The sequence below is a fragment of a genome, unplaced genomic scaffold (genome assembly GCF_019419815.1).
Source record: "Pyrus x bretschneideri cultivar Hongxiangsu unplaced genomic scaffold, Pyrus_bretschneideri_v1 Contig1, whole genome shotgun sequence".
In the NCBI taxonomy this organism is placed as follows: Eukaryota; Viridiplantae; Streptophyta; class Magnoliopsida; order Rosales; family Rosaceae; genus Pyrus; species Pyrus x bretschneideri.
Genome location: NW_025999390.1, coordinates 13,136,038 through 13,160,907, shown reverse-complemented (window position 1 = coordinate 13,160,907; position 24,870 = coordinate 13,136,038). Strand labels below are relative to the sequence as shown.

Sequence of the window (24,870 nt, the reverse complement as noted above, 5' to 3'; positions counted from 1 at the left end):
GGTTTAAGATTGTTAGACCCTTTAGAGATATCAAATATTTTAGCAGAAGTACCAGTCTTATCAGAAGGTTTGGAGCACTTGAAATCCTTACTTGAATTATTTCCAGCATTGTTGAATTTCTTCCCCTTCCTCCTTGCACAAAATTCACAGTCTCAACATCCTTGCCTCTTTCTTGCTGTTGCCGAGTCTCCTCTTAAACACATTGTGCGAAGAGCTCATCTATCCCAACTCTTGTCTTGTGTATTATAAGACACCTTCAACTGAGAGTACTTGCTAGGGAGAGCCTGGAGGATCACCAATATTGACATCCAGTGTATTCAACTTTTCAGCAGCATCAGTCATTTTCATGATGTAATCTCTTATAGAACCAGTGCCTTTAATTTTGTATGTGGTGAGCATTATCATGTATTGACTAATTTCTGCCTTTTAAGACTCCTTGAACTTTTTCTCAATTGCATTCAAATAATCAACTGCCAATTCATGCTTCTTTATTCCACCTCGAACAGTATCAGTCATGGCACTTTCAAGGATAGAAAGTGCCACTTTGTTGGCTCTGACCCATCTCTCTGCATCTGCTTTCCCAGCCCGTGTACATTGATCAGTCAGAATTGGTTTGGGAGTATCCAATGCAACATCAAACTCATTAAGTGTCAACAACAGTCCAATCTCTCGTCTCCACTTCTTGTAGTTGCTTCCCCCAGTGAGAACGGGAATATTGGCTAAGTTCATAATCCTTAATGATATTGCAGATCCTGCAGATTCAGCGGAGAAATATGGAACAATAGACAACCAATAGATGTCTCATGCATAATGATGTAATATCAAAATAAAACGATCATCAGAATCAGAAGATCATGACTTTGCAAGATATTGGAAAATTATAGCCTTATATATGATTGGTCATCCATTGCTTAAGAATTCCTAACTGGCAGTTTTAATGAGTTTGGATTTTTCTTTGATTTCGATATCGGTATTTCAAAACTCAAACAGAAAACCTCAATTCAAACTATGCATCACAATAGGTATGCCAATACTGATAAATCACCATAAATCATCAAACATACCTCCTGCAGATGAGTTTCAATTTGAAATAGCGCAGCGGAAATAATCATCCAAATTGAAAACAGTAGTTTAGAGATTTATGGCTCATGTTTGTGATTTCTGTAATCGAAAAACCCAAATTGGGGAGAGAACCCATACCAATGATTTTGCAGGAAGTCCAACGGAAAAGAAAAACTTTGGAAAAGTTTTAACGGTAATATTTTAATAACACGTTTTGTCATTATTCATAAAAACCACATACCGGAACTCGAGTTCGATTCCTCTAGGTTGAAACATAAGGCCAATTTATTTAAGCTGCAGAACCCATTGATTTTGATAACAGAATTCATAAACTTGTGATTAAGATGTTAGATGAAACACAAACCAAGAACAAGTAATATGAATTACTGTGATCAAAACACAAACTGATGTTCATTAAACTAATGTACAAAGAAGATCATGCGTGCAGATGAACTCGAAGAAGTAGCCACGTCCACGTATCGGACAACCACTGCTCAGCGCCTAGGCGGCCGCCTAGGCAACACTGCAAAAAACACATGAGGCTTGACAGAAAACTGATAGAAGAGCAATGCTCAAATCTTCATTACCATAAAATTATAACTCCAAATTGTCTCCTTTAACATATCAAACTCCCTCCCTAATATACTAGTGTGCCAAAACATCTTCATTAATGTAGATACAACTCCCTAAGCCGCTGAAGCGTATTAAATGACAATTGTTCCACCTAACCACTTAATTTAAAACACAACTTACAATGCATTAAAATTACTACAAATATTAAATCACAACCTAAGATGCATGAATCTCAAATTAATAATTAACAGAATGATCAAATACCAAAAGCTCCGTTGAATAAACTCCTTATGCACTGCATCAATTTGTAACGTACATTTTATAATATTTTTTTCATTTTATCCCCCGTAGGACTCCACACTTTTCTCGTATAATATAAGAGCTGTCCTCTTAACCAGGCCGTCCTACCGAAGTCTCTTGGTAGAACTATCATTAAGGGAAAAAACAAGGATGTATTGATAAAATTTCTCGGTGTATTTAGAAGCCTCTGCCTTGGTCATGGACCCGGCCTTTCTTAATGGGCCAAAAGTTTCGGAACCGGGCCTATAAGATCTGCACAGAATCCCGTTCAAACAACGCCGATCAAGAATCGTCTTTGATTCAATATAGAGTTGAAGATGTGGTACGAAAGCCAACCCTCATTTTTTGAGAAAGAAAACGTGAAAGCTTCTTCGCGGCAGTCACAGGCTCTGCGCTGCTGATACAGAGAGAGAGAGAGAGAGAGAGAGAGAGACGAAGGGAGATAGAGAGATGGGTAATCCGAAGCAAAAATGGACGGTGGATGAAGAAGAAGCTCTGAGAGCGGGGGTTAGGAAACACGGCACTGGCAAGTGGAAGGACATCCAGAAGGACCCCGAGTTCAACCTCTTCCTCTCCTCTCGCTCCAATATTGATCTCAAGGTCTCTCTCTCCTCTATATATTCATATATATTGCTATGTGTACATGGAAAATCCAAAATTTGAATTTGCTGTATATTGTGGTGGTTGTTTTTGAATGCTTTGTGATGTTGAAATAATGGGTTTTATTTGTTTTGAATTTTTTTTTTTTATCAATTGCGAGATTAGAGAATGTAAATTGCCTGGTTTTGTGATGTGATTAAAGTTAATTATAATGATGATGCATGGCTGAGTCTGGATTTATTGATTTAGGACTTCGGTTCGAAATTCGCCCGCTTATTGGAAAGTTGGGAGCCGCTCTTTGAGTTGCTTGATTTCAATTTCCCTCATCGGTTGGCTACATGTTATTTAGGCATGAAAATAATTTTGAGAATGGTGTGTGAAAATCGTGCGAATGGTGTAATTTTATTTGAAAAGCATTTGAAATTCGTCAATTTGACCGCCAATTGCAAGATTTTATTTGAATGAACTAATCTTGCTTTATATCAGAACTATTGGGAGACTTATCTAATGTGGTATGCAACATTTTCTAGATGATTACTTGTCTATGGTCTGTTTCAAATTGATTTTTGCTTGTATAGGACAAATGGAGGAATATGACTGTTAGTGGCACGGGCCCCCGGGAAAAATCAAGGCCAAAAACAAGAACAAACCAAGATGCTACTGTTGCTCCAGTGTCTGTTCCCCAGACTTCTGCTGCTGCTCCAGTTAGGCACGATTCACCAGCAGCAGCAGCTCCAGTTAGACGTGATTCACCAGCAGCAGCTCCAGGTGGACGTGATTTACCAGCAGCAACTCCAGTCAGACGTGATGCACCAGCGGCAACTCCAGTCAGACGCGATGCACCAACAGAAACTCCAGTCAGACGTGCTACAACTCCTGTTGCAGGATGATTCAGCTATCGGCGTATCTGATGCAATTCCTGCACCAGTGTATGATACTGGTTTCTCCTATTAGAAAAATATGCAACTAGTTACCTGGGTTTTTCACAGAATATATTTGCAGTGATACTGCGTGACTGGAATTTGCTCAGTTTCCATGTGCGATTGATGAGTGGAAAAAAGACAACTGGAATGCGGAATGATATAGCTCTTTAGACTCTTATGAATTGGCAAAGTTATGGGGAGGGGCAGCCCAAGTAATTAGTGATGGTGAAGGGGAGAAGAAAGGAGTTAATCGTTGATGATGCCATAGTATCTTCAATTAAAAACTAGATGTCAGGTTTTAAACTTATAGTCATAATATGTTCTTAGACAACCCCAGTGAAGAAATACCCCATCCTAATAGAAACTGCAATTCTGGTGCATAATCTGGACTATTAAGCTATTTTCTGCGACAATTTTTACTCGATGCAACAATTAGCCGTGTGGGCGGCTTGCATTGCTTTCTTCCGGAACCATATTGTATGATGGTGTAGTCCAGGGTTAGCCATAAATTTTGCTTTATTAATTTTTAGCCTCTCAAACATAAGATCTGTTGATTACAATAAAGAAACAAAGTATATTGAATGATTTTTTTGTACCTTGTGTTATATTTACCTACATTTACCCGTTGCATATAATAAAATTCAGTTCCTCCAATAGCCAGAGTACTTTTATCAATATTAGTATTAGTTTTTAATTTCATTTTGGTCAATATTTTTTGCTTTTTCTGTTATTAGGTGCAATGCAATGATTTTTGAAGCTCTTTCAGCCTCAACAGATCCAAATGGATTGGACACTAGTGCTATTGTTAGCTATATTGAGGTATGCTTGAAATTTGTGATGTCTTTTTTTTTTTTTTTTTGAAAAATGAAATAAAAAGAATCTTCTAAGTTTTTATTAATTGGTTGTCTGAGTAGGAACCTGTATATTCTCATGTTGACAGGAGTGATAAGGTCATGAAATGATAATTGCTTGCATGAAGGATAATAGTTTGCTCGTATATAAACTCTTGTAGATTTATGTTTCAATTAATCATGGTACATCACATGTCCCTATGCTAGAGTTGCAACTTGCAAAACATCGACTTAATTTACTTCTTAGTAATATAGCATTTTATGGTAGAGAATTGTTATTGGCACTCCGAACTCTTTATATTTAGAAAGAAAATTACTCTTATGAGGAGTGCACAATTAGATTTTTGGAGTGCCAATAAAAGTTCCCTAAACCTATTCTTTCTCATATTAGCTACTTGATAGATAATACCTGAATCGAAGTTAGTATTTCAATACCAGTTGAGCTCATTATATTTTTGGGTTACCTTCAGATATATTTTTTATACTTCTTTGCTGGTGAGAATGAGATTTTCAAAAAAGAATTTACAAAGAAAAGCTTCCAATTCATGGTTGATGTCTCTGACGATGTTACCCCTGCTTACATTGTCATGAAGTGCTAATGTTAGATACTAATTTTTGTGTTTTATAATCACTTAACTTGCATGATAAAATGACTCCTGCAGCAAAGGATTGAGGTCCCCCAAAATTTTAGAAGGTCATTAACTGGTAGGTTGAGAAGGCTGGTTCTGCAAGACAAACTTGAAAAGGTGATTGCTTGATATTTCTAGTATTTTTCAGCTCAAGTTATTCACTCGATATTTGTAACCCAGGATTTATCTGGCTCTATCGATGTTTGATTCGCAAGCTTTGTTTTTTATAAAATCGATATTGAATATCAGCTTATATAAATTACTATTTCATCCTAATGCAGATTCAAAACTGCTACAAGGTGAAAACTGATACCGTGAGTGTTAGTAGTGATATGTTAGAGGAATCAGCACGGGCTGCTGCACATAGCATTGCCGAAGCAGAATACAGATCATATTTGGCAGCTGAACAAATGAAAGAGGCAGAGAGGATTTATTTTATGGCTGAAAACACAGAATCAATGATGCAGTTGGCTAAGGAGATTTTGGAGCAATGTAACATCCAAAATTCCGAATTATTTGCATCCATTTGCATAGATTTCCCACTTCCATTTGACTCTATGTTGAACGATTTCCAAATTTGACAGGTTAAGAGGTGAAGTCCTGATGGTGGCGTGAGATATGAATCGTGTGATTAGAGCTTGTAAAGTTTCTTCGCTATACTTCCTTTCGCAACCGAGGTGCAACCGAAGCGAAATTATCTTTCGCTCATTTTGCTAATAATAGTGTTATACAACCGCTTCAGACCGGACCTGGTGTCTGGTGATATGGAGAGTTGTTTTTGAATTATCTGTCTATCAAAGATCACACGCTCTTATATTTTTTTGGCTGGAAAATGTCACTGGTTTAGTCATGTAGTTTTATGATTACGTCGATTGATTAAGCTACAGCTTTACACTCACTAAACACTTATATATCGTGGATTTGTTTGTTTTTAAAATTAATCGCGACGCCGCTATAACACTACAGTTTAGTCCTTCTCACCTATAAGCGGAAGGTCTTGTATCCAACCCACATGAATGACGAGTTTGAGCCTAACTCAGATTGACTTTCCGGGACTGTTCGTCTACCGGAGGTCCTAGGCTTGATTTCCTCTCCCCGCAGTCAACGTGCCTTCTTCATGTTGCGGGGAAGGATGAATGAAATGCAGAAACATGCAGTAAAATAAACAGTGATCCAAATGAAGAGGCCAAAAAGAATCAAACAAAGGAAAATGTTCAAAATATAAGCTCAACTTTTGCTCCAAAGTAACCATTTCAATTGCAAAACACCTTAAACCCTAAGCATTACAGGTAAAATGCATTACAAAATCTCATATTCTTTGATGCTAATCCAAAGGAGCAAAGGCAAATGAAAGCAACAGCTAGCCACGAAAAAGGAAACGAAAAAAGAAACAGAAATGATTTGTCAAGTTCAAGGTGCAAAACCAAGACCGGAAAAATTATAAGAGTACAAGTCCAAGCTCCGAGGGTTTCAATGCGTTCCTCATCCGGTAGTTGTAGAGATAGTAGTGAAGTTGCCCATCGCCAGGTCCAAATTTCAGCTCCTTCAAAAACGACTCATTCTGCATGACATCCAATGCATTGAAAACATCGAAATCCTTCTGTTTTGCGACAATGAGTGCATCATTCATCAGCTGAAGCAATGGAGTCTTTGTGGAGACGTTATAATAGGAGTATGCAGCCTTCAAGATTGAGTACGTCTGATTGCCGAGGATAGACGAGGAAGAGTGTAGAAGCTGCAGAAGTCAGTGATGTCATGAGTCTCTGGGCTCTCAACCAAGTAACTGTCCACCACATTCTCCTCCGGAAGAAGCCAATGCTCGACGTCATTTTCCTCGAAATCTGGTGCGACCACAAACTGGCTCAAGTAGTTCCTAAGCAGCCGAGTAACAGCAGGAACATCACAAAGTTCCATTTTTCTGAATCCAGGAGTAGAGGGTGAATCTGGCAGCTTGTATAGTTTTATGGTTCGGCTCATAGTCATCCTCGCACCAAGCCTTGAAAACCCAACATCAATAAGCTTCTTTGGGTTCAAAGACCTATGCCAGTACTGGCAAGTTGTTATCGGAGTTGGAAGAACAACTCCAGCTGTGTAAGCTGCTTGCCATATGTTCTCCAAATGCACCCTCCTCGTGACCTCCTTGATCATAACTGGTGCAAGTCTCTTCGACCTCAGCTTCTTATGCACACATAAGAAATTAATCTCAGCCATTTTCACGATCGCATCACGGACCCGGATTCTAGCAGGAACACCAGTAATGAAAGCAACCAGCTTCTTATTAGTCTTTGCACGAACCCCGATATGCCAGCTCTTGTAGTAACCAGGAGGGTGCAAAGCCCACCTAAGAAACTCCTTCGAGTAGTTGAACCTAAACATGTTCTCATCATCCTCGACATAATTGTTCTTCAGCAGATTGTAGACCTCAGTGCAGGTGTCTTCGGAGTCCAGATCACACGTGGTCCATTCATACTGAGTTGGCAGATTGTACGGCTCTTGCTTGACCTCAGACAGCGGAGTAGGGGGCTCAATCGGTCCCTCAGGCAAACTCACATCCCCAAGATCCTTAAACTGCCCAACCGGTTGAGTCTCCCAAAATGCGTGCTTTTTTCCAACCGACATCGAATCTTGGAACTTTCGGACTATGGTTTCCAATGAGCTATCATCCTTAACAAGTTGGTTTGCATCAGAATCATGATCTGCCTCCTTAGGAGACCCAGGTGGAGAATTGTTATCACTCATTGCAATTACTTAATCGAATCGATTCCTAACCGAAATTCTTTGCTATCTGAATAAAAAAAATAAATAAAACAACAGATACAAATCAAGAACAAGCAAACCAAATCCAACCGATCAAAAAATGGGGGAAAATTTACCATACCAACATTTCAAGAATAGCAAATTCCACAGAAAACCCCCCAATATTAATCTTTTTAATCCAATTCCTATGTTAAAACCGATCCATGACAGTAAAAATCCACACGAACAAGTAATTGATCAACTCAGCAGTAAGCTAACAGATCTGTTAAATTTAACGCGAAGAGCAAGAAATACACTCACAGTTTCAGCGGACGGAGCTCGCGATGCCGTGAGATTGCTGCGATTAGGGCTTAACAGATCCTGATTTCGATTCGGGTTCGTCGAAAAGGAAGGAGAATCGCTAGGGTTTTTGGTGGAAGCAAGCGGCTTTAAAGTTGCCGCTGGGGTTGGGGAGAATACGAGGAGTTGCGTTGTTGTACGGGTTTCCGCAGCATATTCGCCAACGAGGGACTTTGCCATTATATGCTTTTCATCGACTAAACTTTATTTTTGCCATCCATTTTTCTTTAGTGACATTTGAGGGATTCAACCCTTTGTTACATCCTAATCCTAAATAAATACCGCGGTTTCATTGTCACGTATTGTTATCAATTAACTATAATTGACTCTAAAAATTACTTTAATTATTTTAAATTAATATAGATAACAATTCGTTTGAAAGTGTTTTTAAAATAATTGAGACCGCTTTTAGAAAGAATATTTTTAAGTTCTTAAAGCACTTGAAGTGCTTCTTACTTCTTGGAAGAAACACCAGTTATTAGAAAGCACTTACTTTTCTAGAATTGTCGTTTTAAAAGTACTTTCAAACAAATTTATGTCGGATACAAAATGTTTTTTGAAATTTCTATCCCAATTAGCTATCACGTGAGAGCGAAGATAGAGAAGGAAATGCAACTAGGATTTATTGGGGGAGTTGCGTAAAATATTACAAAAACAAATTAAATGCCATTTCAAGTTGGATTCCACCCTCCCTACCGAACCAAAGCTTGGGCCATGGGCCTACAGTACACACGAGAAAAGCCCATTAACATGTGTTCTTCCATATCCAGCCCACTTATGATTTGCGCCAAACCGGTTAGTCCATGTTTGATTTCCGCTCCACCAGAGCCATGGCCAAAGACTGAAAAATGCTCAGAGATTTTCACCAAGCTCAGCTGAATTGCCTGCCTTCCGCCACCAAGTCAACCACCATGTACGGTGACGCAACGAACTGGGACGAAGAAGTGTACAGAGAATCCGTATTAAAGGAGAGGGAGATCCAAACCCGAACCGTTTCGAACCGTTTGGGCTCCGTCGCTTAACCCTAGCCCGGAAACCGTCGTCGTCCCTCCTACTCCATCCCCTACCTCATCTCCAAGCTCGAACGTCCCCATTTTTTTATTTAAGTTTTTTTGTAATTTTTGTGTTTGGATTTTGGGTGCAGCCACTGGGTTTTAGCAATGTGAAAGCTCCACAGTAAGTATTGCCTGACCTTTACACTGTTTGTGCTCCTTCGACATCGTATTGACTGTTGATAGCAGCTGATTTTTGCTTTACTTGTGGTGGAATTTGAATTTTGGTTGTAGGTTGTTAATGGCGGAACCTACTTGCTATCTTCAAGCGCATGAAGGGCCTGATTACGATGTTAAGTTTTACGGAAATGGCGAAGATTCTGTTTTGCTGAGGTTGGATTGTATGTTCAGACTAGATTGACTAGAAAGAACTATTTTCTTTTAGTAATTTCTTCGTTTCAGCATGTTTACACCATTTGATTTTTTCTCGGAGTTTTTACATGTAGTTGCGGTGACGATGGACGGATTCAAGGATGGAGGTGGAAGGATTGCGAAGAATTATATGTGCCTCTTCATTTGCAAGGTGATTTTGGTTTTTGACAGCTTAAATACTGTGCGAATTAAACCTATTTCACTAACATTGCATTGCGTTTTTTTAATCTGATATGTTGTTTTGGTGTGTGAATTTTGAATGTGGTTCTAACACTATGGATTAAGATTTACTTTATTTACATTGTTTTTTCCTGTTTATGTAGGAAAGCACGTGAAGCCAGTACTTGACCTTGTGAATCCTCAACATACGTAAGTTACTGAAGCGAAAAAAATACGTGGTGGCAACTCTTTTGTTCCCCTGATTGTGTTAATATTGATTCGAACATGGGTTATGATAAGTCACCACCAGTATTACTTCCTTTGACATTTCTTGTAAATTACTGCCGTCTTTTTAGAGGTCCATGGGGGGCTTTATCTCCAATCCCTGAAAACAATGCTCTTGCTGTTAATAACGAGGCATGCAGGTTTTCTAGTCCTATGTGTCTTTTTGTTTTATTTTTTAAGTTAATTATTTTTATGAGTATAGAAAGTAGCATGTTTTCAAATGAGTGCGTTAACATCTCTTTGGCAACGATAGGAGGGATGCATTTTTTCTGCTGCTGGTGATTCTTGCATCTGTTGCTGGGATGTGGTATGTATTTGTTCAAGGTGAATCCTTCAATCGTGTTACAAAGTGTCTGTTGAGAAACATTTTTGCATATTACATTGTTCTCGATATAATTTCCTAGCTGCACTGATCGAAGCATGATTTGTATCGGAAATGTTTCAGGAAGGAGGTCAAGTCAAAATGACTTTCAAGGGGCATGCAGACTATGTGCATTCTGTCGTTGCTCGGAATTCTACCAATCAGGTCAGGTCATATTCTTCTTTGTCTTCGGTTGATCATTCCTGTCACTTCTCTTTGTTCTGAGTTATGTTAATTGTTATGCAAACAACCACCCCTTTTAGTACAATTGGAGCGACAAGTATTTGAATTACAATTACATTAGTAGCACTGTGTATTGAGGTACTAGATTTGGTGCAGTATTTTTCTCTCTGAATATGATTCTTTTTATCTTTTCCGGTATTCAGATCATAACTGGTTCAGAGGATGGGACAGCACGGATATGGGGTAAAAACTTAGCTTTTTTTTCAATTTTGAAGGATTGTGGCAGAAAGTTGTTAAGAATTTATTGTTTTCCTATACAGTTAGTATGTTTTTGTATTAAGTCACATGGACTTGTTCTTAGAAGCATGTGTTTATGGTTTCACCCGGATTGCAATAGTGGAAAGTGCGTTCAAGCATATGAGCCAGCCAAGGGTATTGAATTGAAAGGATTTTTTTTCATGCGTTAGTTGCATTGCTCTTGGTGCAAGTGAAAGCTGGTTGGTAAGCATTTATGTGATGAGAATGTAGTTGCTTTAGTATCATTAACTAATTCTGTTGAAGTTTCTTGCTGCTATGCTATAACGTACTAAGTTTTTTTTGCTTCTGCAGGCTTGTGGTAGCGATCAGAGTTTATCAGTTTGGAACCTTCCTGCTTCTGAATGCATTTCAAGGGTTTCAATACATGCATCCATTCAGGATGTAGTATTCGACGAAAATCAAGTGAGATCCCCCCTCAGCCCTCTATTAATTAATTTAGTTAATACTGTTGGCATCTAGTGCTATTAACAAGAATATTTTAGTTTAGGGGGGAGTGAATTTTCTAATGGTGCCATTTCCCGTTTCCAAGAAAAAGGGTGTGAGCAGTAACTCTGTTGGTTTTCATTTGATAAGGATGTTGAACTAAGTTTCTTAATTGGATAAGTTGAATTGGTAAGATATCAGCAAATGAGCAGTGATTTCTCTTTAGGGTATTAGATGATGATACAGTGATACTGTCCCTAAATTTCAATGCCAACGAATGGGGCTGGAATTAACATGTTTATATACTCGATGCAAGCAATAAGTATAAGAATACATTATGCCTGGGGGGTTGCCTGTTATAACTTCTAAAGAAATGCTAGTTTGTAGAAGAGGCACGAAGGAAATCCAATATCCCAAGTTCACTGTTGCTTCTCGTTTCCAGGTATTAGCAGTTGGAGCGGAACCTCTACTTTGCCGTTATGACATAAATGGGGCAATTCTATCACAAATGCAATGTGCTCCTCAGTCTGCCTTTTCCGTCTCATTACATCCATCTGGGGTACGTTTACCTTGATGGCTCTTTACCCTTTATTATTTGTTAGTAACATATACTAAGGCGTTTTCTGTCTTAAATGTTGGTCTTACCAGCAGTATCCTTGGATTTAAAGATTATGCATATCAAAGTAGGTCGATGGACACAAGTAATAAAAATAATCTAGCATAAACCTTAAATATTCTTACTTAGCTGCTAATGCCAATATTACAAATGAAAGAGCATGCTGAGGGACATGGTCTGGGACTCATTAATTATCAAAATATGTTTTTTAGTTCTCACGTCAACGAACCATTGTTTTGTCCAGGTTATCGCAATAGGAGGTTACGGTGGTCTTGTGGATGTTATATCGCAGTTCGGAAGTCACTTGTGCACATTTGGCTGCCGATGTGTTTAAAAAGGGTTCACTTGTCCTGCAGTTTTAAGGGGCAGTTGAAAGAAGAGTATTGCGTGGCCACTTTGGAAAAGTTTTTGTGGGTAAATCTTGTAAAGCATGGATCTGCCGAGAGTACCACATTTTTTTAGAAGCTGTAAAATTTGTTCCGACCTTGTTTAAACCGCAAAAGTTGTTAAATTACTAATTGGCCCAATTTTTTAGCTTCTTAAGGAAAAAAGTATTCGGACAGTAAGGATGTAAGAAGTAGGGTAGCGCGATCCACCCATATTTTTTTTACCTTCTATGCGCTTTTTTCGATTTTAGGTTGTCAGATCGAATGAATTGAAGAAGATCAAAGAATATAAATTAACAGAATGTGTGTAGAACGTAAAAATGAGCATGTGAGATATTGTCTTGTTTATGTTAAACTGTAATTTGCAGTTAAAAGAAGAATAGATAACGTCTGGTACGGATTCTTTCTTTTACTTTCATGTTTTTGAGACGGATTTGATTAAAAAAAAAATCGATTGGGCCTTAATCTTTTATTGAGGCCCATAAACACGTGCAAATTTGTTTCAGAGAGTACGTTTTATTCTCCTATTCCACTCCCGCCAATCAATGCCCGCCACGTACCCGAATCGAATCTGGAGGGACGCGAAGACCATACTCCCTTCGAATTGCCATTAACCCTATACAATCACAAACCGACTCGCACAGTTTTCACTTCTCTCACTCGTCCGACGCCCAAACCTTCTCTCTCTCTTCCTCCTTCGCGCATTCCTTAACTCCGCGGCTTAGATCCGAGGAGTTTGGGAAACCCTAATTTCCAGAAAAACCAGTACAAAGCTCTCTTCCGTTGCTCTCTATCTCTCTTCGCCTTCAACTTTCTGACTCATCACCAGCAGGTCTTCCTCCCGTACCTTTTCGCTTTGTATTTTTTGCACTCGTGCCGTTGTTCGATCCGGTTCTATCTGGGTTGTTTTTTTCGTATCGAAAACATTTAGTTTCTGAATCGGCCTTTGTCCGTACTCCGTTGATGCTGATTTGTTGTGTCTTTTTGTTGTTTGATTTGATTTTTCCTAAATATTCAGTAGGATAATTTCTGCTTTTTTTAAATTGTTTTAAGCTACTTAGATTTGAGAATTAATTTTGCATAAATCTTTTAGTTCGGTGTTTTTATGGGTACGTTGCGTCTTATTCATATATTTTGATGCGAATCTTATCGTTTTGTTATGCCTGTGAATGTTTGGAATTCTCGCATTGTTGCTGCTAATGCTGTTTAAGCCTTGATTTCTATGATATTCTCGTATTAGCGGTGCCAAAGAGAAGAGTTTTTTATGTAAAACTTTAAACTTCGTTTTGAGTTCTTAAACCCTTGTAGAGAGGGGAAGGAAAACGTTTTTGGTATGCGTTTTGTGAAGCAACGCTTGAACTTTAAAATCTGAGACAATTTTTTGATACAAAAGTGCTTGACGATGGATTTATCTGTAGAATTTAGCGTCTTTGAATAGCTGTCTGAACTAATTGTGAAGATTCGTGCAGTGTCTTTTTTTTTAATATATATCTGTTGTAATTTTGCAGTCATGGCAGCAGCACCTGAAGGATCGCAATTTGACACTCGTCAGTATGATACCAAAATGAGTGAATTGTAAGAATTCTCTCAGTTTATACTTATTAACTGCATGTTTTGGGTGTCTACGAATACTGCTCTTGGATGTTTTCTTTATTATGTTGTTTAATATAACTTGTCATATCAATTTGTGAGCTAACTGTTTCTCTTGTGTTTGGTAAATTGTTGTATGCAGACTTGCAACTGATGGGCAGGAATTCTTTACATCGTACGATGAAGTTTATGATAGTTTTGATGCTATGGGTCTTCAAGAGAATCTTCTCAGGGGAATCTACGCTTACGGTAGATACAACTAGCCTTTACTTTTTTCTTAGGTTATATATTTTATGATATCAGGAAAAATTGTAGAACTTTTCTAATTTAATGTTTTCATGAAGTTTTCCATTTTTCTTCTGTGTTTTCTATGGACTGGTGAATGATTGAATGAACGATAATTCTTTTTGCAGGTTTTGAAAAACCCTCAGCTATTCAGCAAAGGGGAATTGTTCCCTTCTGCAAGGGTCTTGATGTGATTCAGCAGGCTCAGTCTGGAACTGGAAAGACAGCAACTTTCTGTTCCGGTATCCTTCAACAGCTTGATTATAGTTTGACAGAATGCCAAGCCTTGGTTCTTGCACCCACTCGAGAGCTTGCTCAACAGATTGAGAAGGTTATGAGGGCTCTTGGAGACTATCTAGGTGTAAGGGTGCATGCTTGTGTTGGTGGAACCAGTGTCCGTGAGGACCAACGCATTCTGTCAAATGGAGTGCATGTTGTTGTTGGAACTCCCGGTCGTGTTTTTGACATGCTTAGAAGGCAGTCACTTCGTCCTGATAGCATCAAGATGTTTGTTTTGGATGAGGCTGATGAAATGCTTTCCCGTGGTTTCAAGGATCAGGTCTGTTTTCAACTTAATTGTGTCCATTTGTTTTATGTGTTCCCTTGATTTTTATGGATGCATTATGTTCTGCATAATGATATTTTAGGTAAATGATGAACTTCTCATGTGCAGTGATGAAACAATAAATAGTATATCTTGTGACTAAGTAATTGCTCTGTTGGGTTGTCGGGTAGGAAATTTTTTTGTAACTGTGCTTTTTCTACTTTTCATGTTTCTCCCTACCAGGCGTTTTAGAAATATTCATTTAAATTTCAGAATATGAATTATGTTGAGTGGCTGAGCTGTCCTCTTGTTCTGTATAGATACTTTCTTTTTTTGTGTATGATTGCACTACAGCTAGCAAGAGTAGCCTGCTCCACCAATATGTTGCTTAATTATTTGGCTTGGCTACATTGAGATATTGCATCCATTGGAGTTCCTTTTGGTTTTCTGAAATCAATAAAATTTTGTAATTAAAGTTCTATCTAAATCTAATACGAATTATTTTGGGTATCTAGATCTACGATATATTCCAGCTTCTTCCATCAAAGATTCAGGTTGGTGTGTTCTCTGCCACAATGCCGCCTGAGGCTCTTGAGATCACAAGGAAGTTTATGAACAAACCTGTGAGGATTCTAGTGAAGCGTGATGAGCTCACCCTGGAAGGTATAAAGCAATTCTATGTCAATGTCGACAAGGAGGAATGGAAGCTCGAGACTCTTTGCGATCTTTATGAGACCTTGGCCATTACCCAGAGTGTCATTTTTGTCAATACTCGACGCAAGGTTGACTGGTTGACTGACAAGATGAGGAGCAGAGACCATACAGTTTCTGCCACCCATGGAGACATGGACCAGAACACCAGAGACATCATCATGCGGGAATTCCGTTCTGGCTCATCTCGTGTGTTGATCACCACTGATCTGTTGGCTCGTGGTATTGACGTGCAGCAAGTCTCCCTTGTTATTAACTATGATCTGCCCACCCAGCCTGAGAACTACCTCCACAGAATTGGTCGTAGTGGACGTTTTGGAAGGAAGGGTGTTGCCATCAACTTCGTAACAAAGGATGATGAGAGGATGCTGTTCGACATCCAGAAGTTCTATAACGTGGTTGTGGAGGAGCTGCCATCGAACGTCGCTGATCTCCTCTGATGAGATTTTGTCTTCTTAATTACTCAGGGAAAAATCCGGTAGTAAGTGTTGTTTTGATTGAAGTTTATTTTCTGTTTTTCGTCCTTTGAGGCCGCCACATCCCGCCATTTTGTGTCTTCTCTTATATTATTATAGAGTCTAGTTATTTAATTTATGGTTGTTGGATTAATTAAAGTCGCACAAGTTAAACTCGCAATGTGAAAACCTTCATTGCCTGAATTGGTTGTGGTGGCCAATCTGTTGTTGCATACTTTCTACCATATTATTAATGTATGTATTTTTTTGAGGTATGAATTTTTCTTTGCTTTAAATTTGGTTTTGAATGTTATTTGTGCCGTTGTATGTTCCCATCAGTCACAGTACCATGTCACAGTTGCATCCCATGCTAATGATACAATCTCATGTTGAGAGAAACAAGCACGTCGTATCATTGGCATAGGGGACGCCAGTGTTGGCGTACCCTTGTCATGCAAGCCTTTCTGTAACAATGACTCCTACCTATCCGTGCAAATTATGTATTGTCAAAGCGGGTTGGGGTATATATGTATTACACCGGTTGGCTCTTTGCATGAGAAGAGTTGTTTCTTCTTACTTTTAAATCACAGTCGTAACACGTGCAAAGAGAAAGCGTTTTCTTTGTTTCCTTAGAGAAGAAGTAAGAAAATTTCGTTTTGCTTAATCATCGGCATCCTCTTATTTCCTTGTTTAATTAAGGAAGAAGAAAGACTGTTAGTCTGTCTTTAAGCTTTACCATAATTGTGGAGTCAACATCTAGTTTGCGGTGTCGGCCTTTTTAACTTGCTTCTGGAACCGGGCCTTTGACTCTAATATGAAACGACAATGACATAACCGCGTTTTGATTTTACATGTACCTCCCTTTTGTCGCTTTCTATCAATATTATTATTAAAGTCTCTTTTTTGGTCAATAATTATATTATTAATGTATTAGGACTAAGGCATCAATTGGATGGAAGGCAATGCGATGACGAAATCAAGACCCACAAAAAGCATTATTCCTGGGTTTTTACTCTAAGCTTCTGCTAATTTGGCTAAACAACATAATTGTCTAGTCATAATCATTGCTATGGAAGTGACCATGAAGGGTAGAACCTTAATACTTATAATTACAACTAGAAAAAAATATTACTAAATCGTAATATTAAATGACGTAAGAAATTTTAGATAGAGAAGATAGTTGATGCATGGTAAGAAAATTTCACACTGAATGAGACCTAAAATTTAACAATTAAAACATTTATGTACCGGATAGTTCAGAGCATTCAAAAATGTCTCTTACTGCGGAGGGTCTCTTGCTAAGAGGCATAGTATGTATACACATAGTCGGAGTCTTGCTCTCATAAGGTCCTCATTTTGAGGACTTGTGAGGACAAATGCATTATTAGTCACAAAATTATATTAATTTATATCCAAGGCTAAAAATATTTGGTAACATAATAACGCAAAACAAGAAAATGAGTTTTCTAATAGTTTGAGGATTTTAAGTTGGTTTTGCTTGATTAAGTTGTCAAATATTTTAAGCCATTGAATCTAAAATGATATAATCTTGTGGTTAATATGCATTTGGTTCTCACATATCCTCAAAATGAGAACATCAAGAGAGCAAGGTTGCAGTTGGACATCCTTGCACAAATATTTATTCTGATTTCACAATGTACTTTCCCATATAAAAAATCAGCATCTTTTAATTCGATGCTAACCTAAAAGTGTTTGAAATATGGATATAGTAAAATATTAATATTCGACTTTATGAAAATATTGATGGATATTTTAATATCTGATATAGATCCTTTCTGAATCCATTGGCTCTAATCCACCAAATCACATCATCCGGACCATTGAAATTTAATTCAATGGCTAAAAATAGGGGTTCACTTTAAAAGTTATAATAACTTTAGCCGTTTGATCAAATTTCAATGGCCCAGATGATGTGACTTGGTGGATTAGAACCAATGGATTCGGAGAGGATCCATGTCCATTAATATCAGTTGTTTTTTGTGAAAATTGACAATAAGGTGTGTACATCAACTCACTGATATAGAGTCAAGTTTGCATTCACACCTTCTAATTGATCTTTGATTTTTTTTAATTTTATTTTATATATTTAGAAGGTAGTATCGACAATTTCGTAAATATTTTGAAGATTTACTTAAGCTAACCTATTTTGTTTAGATTATGCTAGGGATACTAAATTTTTAGACAAAATTTTGTAAATTAAATGATATAGAAGTTAATGATTGAGTTAGTACTTTATTTTTAGTATAAATGATTGAGTTGAATTAGTATTTAAGCGTTGATAAATGTACACATTTCTATCGATGACAAATCATATAATTTATAAATTTTGTCTAAAAACTTAGTCTCATGATATTATTGGTTTTGTTAATTTAATAGTTAAATTACTTAATTTGGGTTGGAAGTAGCGGGAGCCAAGGAAAGGAAGGACGGGGAAACGGTTTGTATGCACAAAGCTCCACGGGACCAGGTCTGCAGCTTCCTGCCTTCCTCCCTCTCCCTGTCACACTCTTAACACGACGATACTGTTTTTCGTTAACCGTCCGCTTGTCGTTTTTCCCCCTTCTACCGCCCCTGCTCCCTCCCTCCCCCGCTCTGACATCATCGCTTCGTCATCATACCTGCAATCGCCAGCTCTCTCTCTCTCTCTCTCTCTCTCTCTCCCCTCTGTGTTTTTTTGTTGCTTATTATATAAAGACCGCTCAACTTTCCCTGTCATTCACCGCCACTTTGCGAATTTTCTCACACCCCATTTATTCTTCCTCTTTATCTTTTTCCATTTGAAATCTCTCTCTCCCTCTCTCTCTACAGGAACTCTCTGAAATCTCGCACCCCGTTTATACTCTGAAATCTCTCTCTCTCTCTGTTCTCCCTCTTTCTTCATCTCTCTGGGAAAACATATATTACATATAATTTACATATATATTGGCGGTTGTGTCATGGCGATGGCGGATTCGCCTGAGGCAGTAGTCATCGCAGGCGCCACCACAAGCCCCCGCGCGGACTCAGATCTCAACCACACGCTACGCCGCAGACCCTCGGCCTCCACCGTGGCGGAATCCGATTCTTTGAACGATTTGGTTAGGGACTCCGGCGGTGATGACTCGGTTGGCGCCAAAATCGGCGGCGGGGGCGATAACTGCCGTATTGGAGGCTCTGACGGCTCGGCTGAGTCCGTCAATGCTGTTCAAGACAAGAAGGGACTCGGCGAGAATGATCGGGGCGGTGATCCCTCGGCTGTGAAATTCGCGTATCGGCCGTCCGTTCCGGCTCATCGGAGAGTTAAGGAGAGCCCTCTCAGCTCTGATGCCATCTTCAGACAGGTATTTAAGCCTTGCTTAATTTCACTTGTAATTAGTGTCGTTAATCCGTGATCAATTACCAGTAATGAAAATACGTTTGCCGGGTAACAAATTTTTGTCTTTTAGCGTTCTTTGGAGCTTGAAGGAGATGCTAATTGCAAGCTTTGATCTTTTTTGTTTGGTTTGCACTTTGCAGAGCCATGCAGGTCTCATCAATCTGTGTATAGTAGTACTTGTTGCTGTAAACAGCCGGCTAATCATCGAGAATTTAATGAAGGTTTGCCATGTGCCCGCGTCCTTTGTTTTTTCGGCTAATTTTACGCCCTTTGATAATGTTGTTTTACGGACATTTATAGAGATTTCTGACTGTTCAATTATTGTTGCAGTATGGTTGGTTAATTAAAACTGGTTTCTGGTTTAGTTCAAGATCATTGCGAGATTGGCCACTTTTTATGTGCGGGTAATGTTTCCTTTTATTATGCTTCGATACGGTGTTTGGTTTAGTAATTACTTAATTATCGTTACCATCTTTGAATTACAAGTGGTGGGAAATTTATTCGGCTTCTTTGTTCTTTGACTTGCAGCCTTACTCTTCCTATCTTTCCACTTGCGGCCTTTGTAGTTGAGAAGTTAGTGCAACAAAAGTGTATATCTGAAGCTGTGAGAAACTCATTTTGTACTGCTTAAAAAAATAGGTCTCTGCAACTCTGTATCTGAAATCTGAATTTCTGTCTTGCATTGCAGGCTGTTGTTTCTCTTCATATAGTCATTACAACAACTTCAATTTTGTATCCGGTTGTGGTGATTCTCAGGTCAGTTTGAACTCACTGCGTATTAAGTTTCCATTAGTTGCATTCCCCGATTTTTGGTATTAGTAGGAGGTGTAACTAGTTATTGTATTTTGGCCATGGTGCTGATTGGAGGATTTGGGTTTGAACTCTTACTGTTACATTCTTGTTTCTAGTCCATGACATGTATTTCAGTGCTTTTCATTTATTGGCGTATTTTCTGGATTTGCAATCTTGTACCCAGTTCTTGAAAGATGCTTGTTTCTGTGGAGATCTTAGAAACTTCTTTAAGGGGATAAGTACTTAAGCTGAAATTGACATTGGATGGAAATACTGCCTGAAAGATTGTGTCTTTATGTAATAGGAAAGGCTGTTTAAAAAGAAATTGATTGATGACATCTTTTAGCTGGCTAATATGTGAATAGCAGTGAAATGTTGCATTTATTTGATTTACTTCATTTCTGCAGGTGTGATTCTGCAGTTTTATTTGGTGTTGCATTGATGCTCTTTGCTTGCATCGTGTGGTTAAAACTCGTATCTTATGTGCACACAAACTATGATATGAGAGCACTTCACAAAGCAGTTGAGAAGGTAACTATGAACTTGTGAATAAGGTTTTTATTTAACAGTGAATATTGTCCTTTTCTTTCCCGCTTTTTAGATTAAATATGAAGTTTGAAGAAAGTTTAAAAAGGTCCTAAATCTTAATAGATGTTTTCTTCCTCGAGGAGATGTTTAATGTTCGTCAATAATTTGTCCTTACTAAATGATTGTTTTCTAATTCTTGAAGACCTTGACTGATTGCAGGGGGATGCCACACCTAGTTCTCTGAATACAGAGTACCCTCATAGTAACAATTTAAAAAATTTGGCATACTTTATGGTCGCTCCAACATTATGTTACCAGGTAATTGCACTACTATTTCATAAATTAACCTAGGTTTTCTTATCCGTCAATCCTTATTCAGAAAGTACAAATTTTTGAGTTTTGATGCTTTAGTCAGTTTAAGTCACCTTTTCTTGTATGTGTTGGCCTTTCCTTTGCCTGTTTTAAAAATGAATGAGAATATCGCATTTGTTACAAATTGAACCAATATTTTCCCTCATTTATAGACTGTCATGCGGTCTCTTAAACTTCATATTTGCTCCAACCTGGTGTTGTGAGTTTTGCCGTTACATGTTTGAATTCTGCTTTAATTTTCTTTGTAACTGATATATTTTCACGACTCATTATTGTTTAATTAGTATGTAGGTCGAAGATGGCTAAATTATTTTTTCTCATTTTAAAATGATATTAAATGAATCATCAGAAAACAATATGATTATTTTCTTACAGTATATTATTGGTATCCTTAATTGAAAGAATGCTAATTCATGTTTTAGTCTTTAATTTGTGGTTCTTATCATATGAGATAAACTTGTACATTACATGATTAATGGAGAAATGAATTTAATTTTGATTTATCTGACCCTTGTTTCAGACTAGTTACCCTCGCACAGCATGTGTTCGAAAAGGTTGGGTGTTTCGTCAACTTGTGAAGTTGATCATTTTTACTGGAGTGATGGGATTTATAGTAGAACAAGTAAGTTGGTATTTATTGTTTTCAACAAGCTTTTAATGCTCTTTTATTTAATTTTGATTATTGATGAATTCTGCCATGTGTATATTTTGCAGTACATTAACCCGATTGTCAAGAATTCAAAACATCCTTTGAAGGGGGACTGGTTATATGCCATAGAGAGGGTTTTGAAGCTTTCAGTTCCCAATTTATATGTGTGGCTATGCATGTTCTATTGCTTTTTCCACCTCTGGTACGTCTTGTTTCATCATCCTCCTTTTTTTTTCTTTCTGATGTCTCTATAGCTGCTTGGAAGATACTTATTATTCTAAGTTTGCACTTTCATTTCAGTTTTGAGTTTATGCTTACATCCAGTGTTATAAATATAGGTTAAATATACTTGCTGAGCTGCTTTGTTTTGGTGATCGGGAGTTCTATAAAGATTGGTGGAACGCAAAAACTGTTGAGGAGGTGCGTTTTATGTTATATGCAATTTATTCTTAGATTATATTATTGCAGCTCCTTGCTGAATTGAAACTTTTTACCGTTTACTTTTGTTGCATGGGTCTTCTGGTGGCCTGTCATCAGTATTGGAGAATGTGGAATATGGTATGTATGTTTAACTCTAATTCTGTTGTTATCTTTTCTCATATACTTTAAAGTACTACGATAAATTATTGTTTTGACTTTTATTCAATATTCATTTTGAATCTAAGTTGCTTATAGGACTCTAGTGAGTTTGGATTTTAATGTGTTTGAATTTGTATCAAAGAATAGGTGTATTAGCATTATCATTTAATAAGCGTTATAACTTATAAGCCTGAAAAGAGGCTGTATAAGCCCAATTTCATTGTCATCAAAGCTGCCATGTAATGACAAAACGCAGTTAGATGGTATCTGTTGTTTACATTTTACAATGATAACAAACCCTCTCTTTCTTGCTCGCCTTATTCACGAGGCAGCTGGATGCAGTGAAGACTTAAAGTTGTGTATATAACTATATAAGTAAATATTGACTTATTTGAAAGAGCGCTTGTGGTCTTGTAGTTTTCATTTGTGCTAATGCCCAAGTGAAAGTCTAATACTGATTGGGTGTATTCATTTCAGCCTGTTCATAAATGGATGGTTCGCCATATCTATTTTCCATGCCTACGCCACGGAGTACCCAAGGTATCTAATTTCTCTTTATTTCAATATTAAGTGATGCGTGAGGGATGTACATTTAATTTGTTTTATAAAGTACAAAACTAATTTGTTTTTCTTTTCTTTCTTTGAATTCAGGGAGTTGCCATCGTAATCGCCTTCCTAGTATCTGCCGTATTTCATGAGGTATTTGCTTTGTTTCTGTGAGTTTAATGTTGTTATTTAGTGACCCTTTCCCTCAGGATAAGGACTATTCTATTGCTCCTCCCTTCATCATATTCTATTGTCCATAATGAGAATTAGCATTCTCTTGTTTTGGAACGTGATTGTTGGTAGAAAGTGGGATTCTGGAATTTGATACGGTGTCATGATTATATGAACAACTTATAGGATTTGAAACTGAAAGAATGGCTTTGAAGCATGTCATTTGAATCAAGCGAATCATCATCTTAGTACTTAACCAAGACTTAAGCTATTTAGATGTACACCACCCAGGAATGTGCACACTTGGTAATTTGCTTTTGTAAAGTAATTGCTATCAAGCACAAACTTGAAGGGTTATGCTACCATTGTTTATTGAAGGGTATTGCTGATCAAACACTCCTGATTACCTTACAATAGTAGAATACCCATACACGTAAGAATGAATTCCGATGTCCTTTAGGTAATCGCAATATGAACTCTTAACATTTGATTTGGGCCAAAGGCTAAAGACTAAGTTTGAGCATGGAAATATATCATTTTATTAGAACCAGAGCTCCTCATCGTGATCACCAATGCAAACTCCACATGAAACATTATCTGGGGGTCATCTGAAATATTTCCCCTTTTGTGTCTTACTCGGATCTGAATTGTCATGGCTTTTTTCTACAATGAACCTTGCATAGCTGTTTGTGTTTCTATTATCTTATCCAATATTTTTTGACTTGTCTCCAGCTATGCATAGCTGTTCCCTGCCACATTTTCAAGTTGTGGGCTTTTATCGGAATTATGTTCCAGGCAAGAACATTTTAGTTTCCTTGCCACATTCATGAGTCCTACTCATACTGATGATCAATGGTCCTAATTTTCTTTTGTTGCGTTTTCGTCACAGGTACCACTTGTCTTGATCACAAATTACCTGCAAAATAAATTCAGAAACTCGATGGTATGTCCTTGTTTTAAAGCTTACTTTTGCAGAAAACTCATATTAATGTAGCATAGTTTTGGCTACTTAGTTGGGCGTTAGCCACCAGTTACATATTTAGTTTCTAGTGAGAATTAAATACCTGGAGCAGTCCTGCTGGAGGGATAGGGGTGTAATGCATCGTTCTTAGTTTCTTCTAAGAAATTTCCATGACCCCCAAATTCTACATATTCGAAAGTAAACCCCGCAATAATAGTACCTGTAGGCCTTTAATTTTTTTTAACTAGTTCCGGTACTCTGTTCGTGCTCTATGGATTGTTGAGGGCACATATACTTTCTACATGTCTGAGTTCTATTCATCCACTTACGCCAAACTTCCCAACAGATCCAAATTCATACCATTTCAATACCGATAATGTTTTAATCGTGTTTTTTGAATCTTATTTCCAGGTGGGAAATATGATCTTCTGGTTCATCTTTTGCATTCTTGGTCAACCGATGTGCCTGCTTCTGTATTACCACGACTTGATGAATCGGAAAGGGAAACTCGACTGAAGTTTTGAGTCTCTGTCTAAGTAGGGATCGAATCGCTCTGGAAGCGGTGTTGCCTTCCGATAAGCCGGCTTTCCTCCTTCGTCCAAGGCAACTCTAACTTAAGCTGCTTCCTCTGGTTTCAACGTTTTCATGTTCCATACGTTTTTCATCTTTTTTTTATATATATTTTTTAATTCAATTGATTTTATATACAATTTTGAATATCTTTCTCTAACAGTGAGTAGAGCCACGACTGTCTTCTCCTGGTTTAGTTTTTGCGGTATATATTTAGTTGGGAAATTTGAAGAAATGGTTTCAATATCATCCCCCAGTCCCCACCCTTATATCATATACCCCCACCTTGAAATGTCTACATCTCTTTTTCTTTACTTTGGGTCGAAAGAAAGGTCTACATCTCGAATCTTTGATGTAACGCGACTTCAACATGATTTTCATGATATTCTGCGTGCGCACTCAATAAAAAATTATAAGATATGTTTAGAAGTGCTTTTAAAGAGGTTGAAAGCGTTTTTAGTATAAGTATTATTTGAACTAATCTTTAGTAAAATTGTAAGTGAACTTTAAAAAACAATTAAAGTGCATTTTGCAAGAAGTAATTTGTGTTTC

The 24,870-nt window shown here is 37.8% G+C and overlaps 4 protein-coding genes across 4 annotated transcripts; 3 read left to right on the top strand and 1 right to left on the bottom strand.

Annotated features, from left to right (window-relative positions):
• The first annotated feature begins 2,221 nt into the window (after positions 1-2,221).
• On the top strand, positions 2,222-5,818 carry LOC103940919 (single myb histone 3). Its single transcript, XM_009351098.3, is given in 7 exon segments — positions 2,222-2,535; positions 3,114-3,419; positions 3,421-3,464; positions 4,193-4,277; positions 4,972-5,055; positions 5,220-5,430; positions 5,523-5,818. Coding segments are annotated over 7 exon segments (885 nt in total). The 5' UTR covers positions 2,222-2,385; the 3' UTR covers positions 5,528-5,818.
• A 316-nt stretch (positions 5,819-6,134) lies between these two features.
• On the bottom strand, positions 6,135-8,261 carry LOC103940920 (glycylpeptide N-tetradecanoyltransferase 1). Its single transcript, XM_009351101.2, is given in 3 exon segments — positions 6,135-6,657; positions 6,660-7,723; positions 7,996-8,261. Coding segments are annotated over 2 exon segments (1,299 nt in total). The 5' UTR covers positions 7,678-7,723; positions 7,996-8,261; the 3' UTR covers positions 6,135-6,376.
• A 594-nt stretch (positions 8,262-8,855) lies between these two features.
• Positions 8,856-16,049, top strand: LOC103940925. Its single transcript, XM_048579004.1, is given in 19 exon segments — positions 8,856-9,025; positions 9,027-9,116; positions 9,321-9,419; positions 9,533-9,609; positions 9,782-9,827; positions 9,974-10,034; positions 10,156-10,209; positions 10,348-10,428; positions 10,650-10,907; positions 10,909-10,947; positions 11,056-11,166; positions 11,630-11,746; positions 12,048-12,131; positions 12,339-12,354; positions 12,947-13,021; positions 13,698-13,764; positions 13,922-14,028; positions 14,193-14,623; positions 15,124-16,049. Coding segments are annotated over 19 exon segments (2,592 nt in total). The 5' UTR covers positions 8,856-8,882; the 3' UTR covers positions 15,760-16,049.
• Positions 16,050-18,650: 2,601 nt separating this feature from the next.
• Positions 18,651-24,489, top strand: LOC103940921 (diacylglycerol O-acyltransferase 1A-like). The gene is made up of 16 exons (XM_048587179.1): positions 18,651-19,115; positions 19,291-19,371; positions 19,481-19,554; positions 19,679-19,754; positions 19,839-19,906; positions 20,350-20,473; positions 20,690-20,788; positions 21,363-21,464; positions 21,557-21,693; positions 21,830-21,911; positions 22,029-22,049; positions 22,548-22,610; positions 22,722-22,769; positions 23,520-23,582; positions 23,677-23,730; positions 24,160-24,489. The coding sequence occupies exons 1-16, from the start codon at positions 18,732-18,734 to the stop codon at positions 24,262-24,264; spliced, it is 1,581 nt and encodes a 526-aa protein (XP_048443136.1). The 5' UTR covers positions 18,651-18,731; the 3' UTR covers positions 24,265-24,489.
• Positions 24,490-24,870: the final 381 nt, after the last annotated feature.

Coding starts and splice junctions, on each gene's coding strand:
- LOC103940921 (XM_048587179.1), top strand. CDS start 18,732: ATGGCGATGGCGGATTCGCCTGAGGCAGTAGTCATCGCAGGCGCCACC. Junction 19,116..19,290: donor CTGATGCCATCTTCAGACAG/GTATTTAAGCCT, acceptor TGCACTTTGCAG/AGCCATGCAGGTCTCATCAA. Junction 23,731..24,159: donor ATAAATTCAGAAACTCGATG/GTATGTCCTTGT, acceptor TCTTATTTCCAG/GTGGGAAATATGATCTTCTG.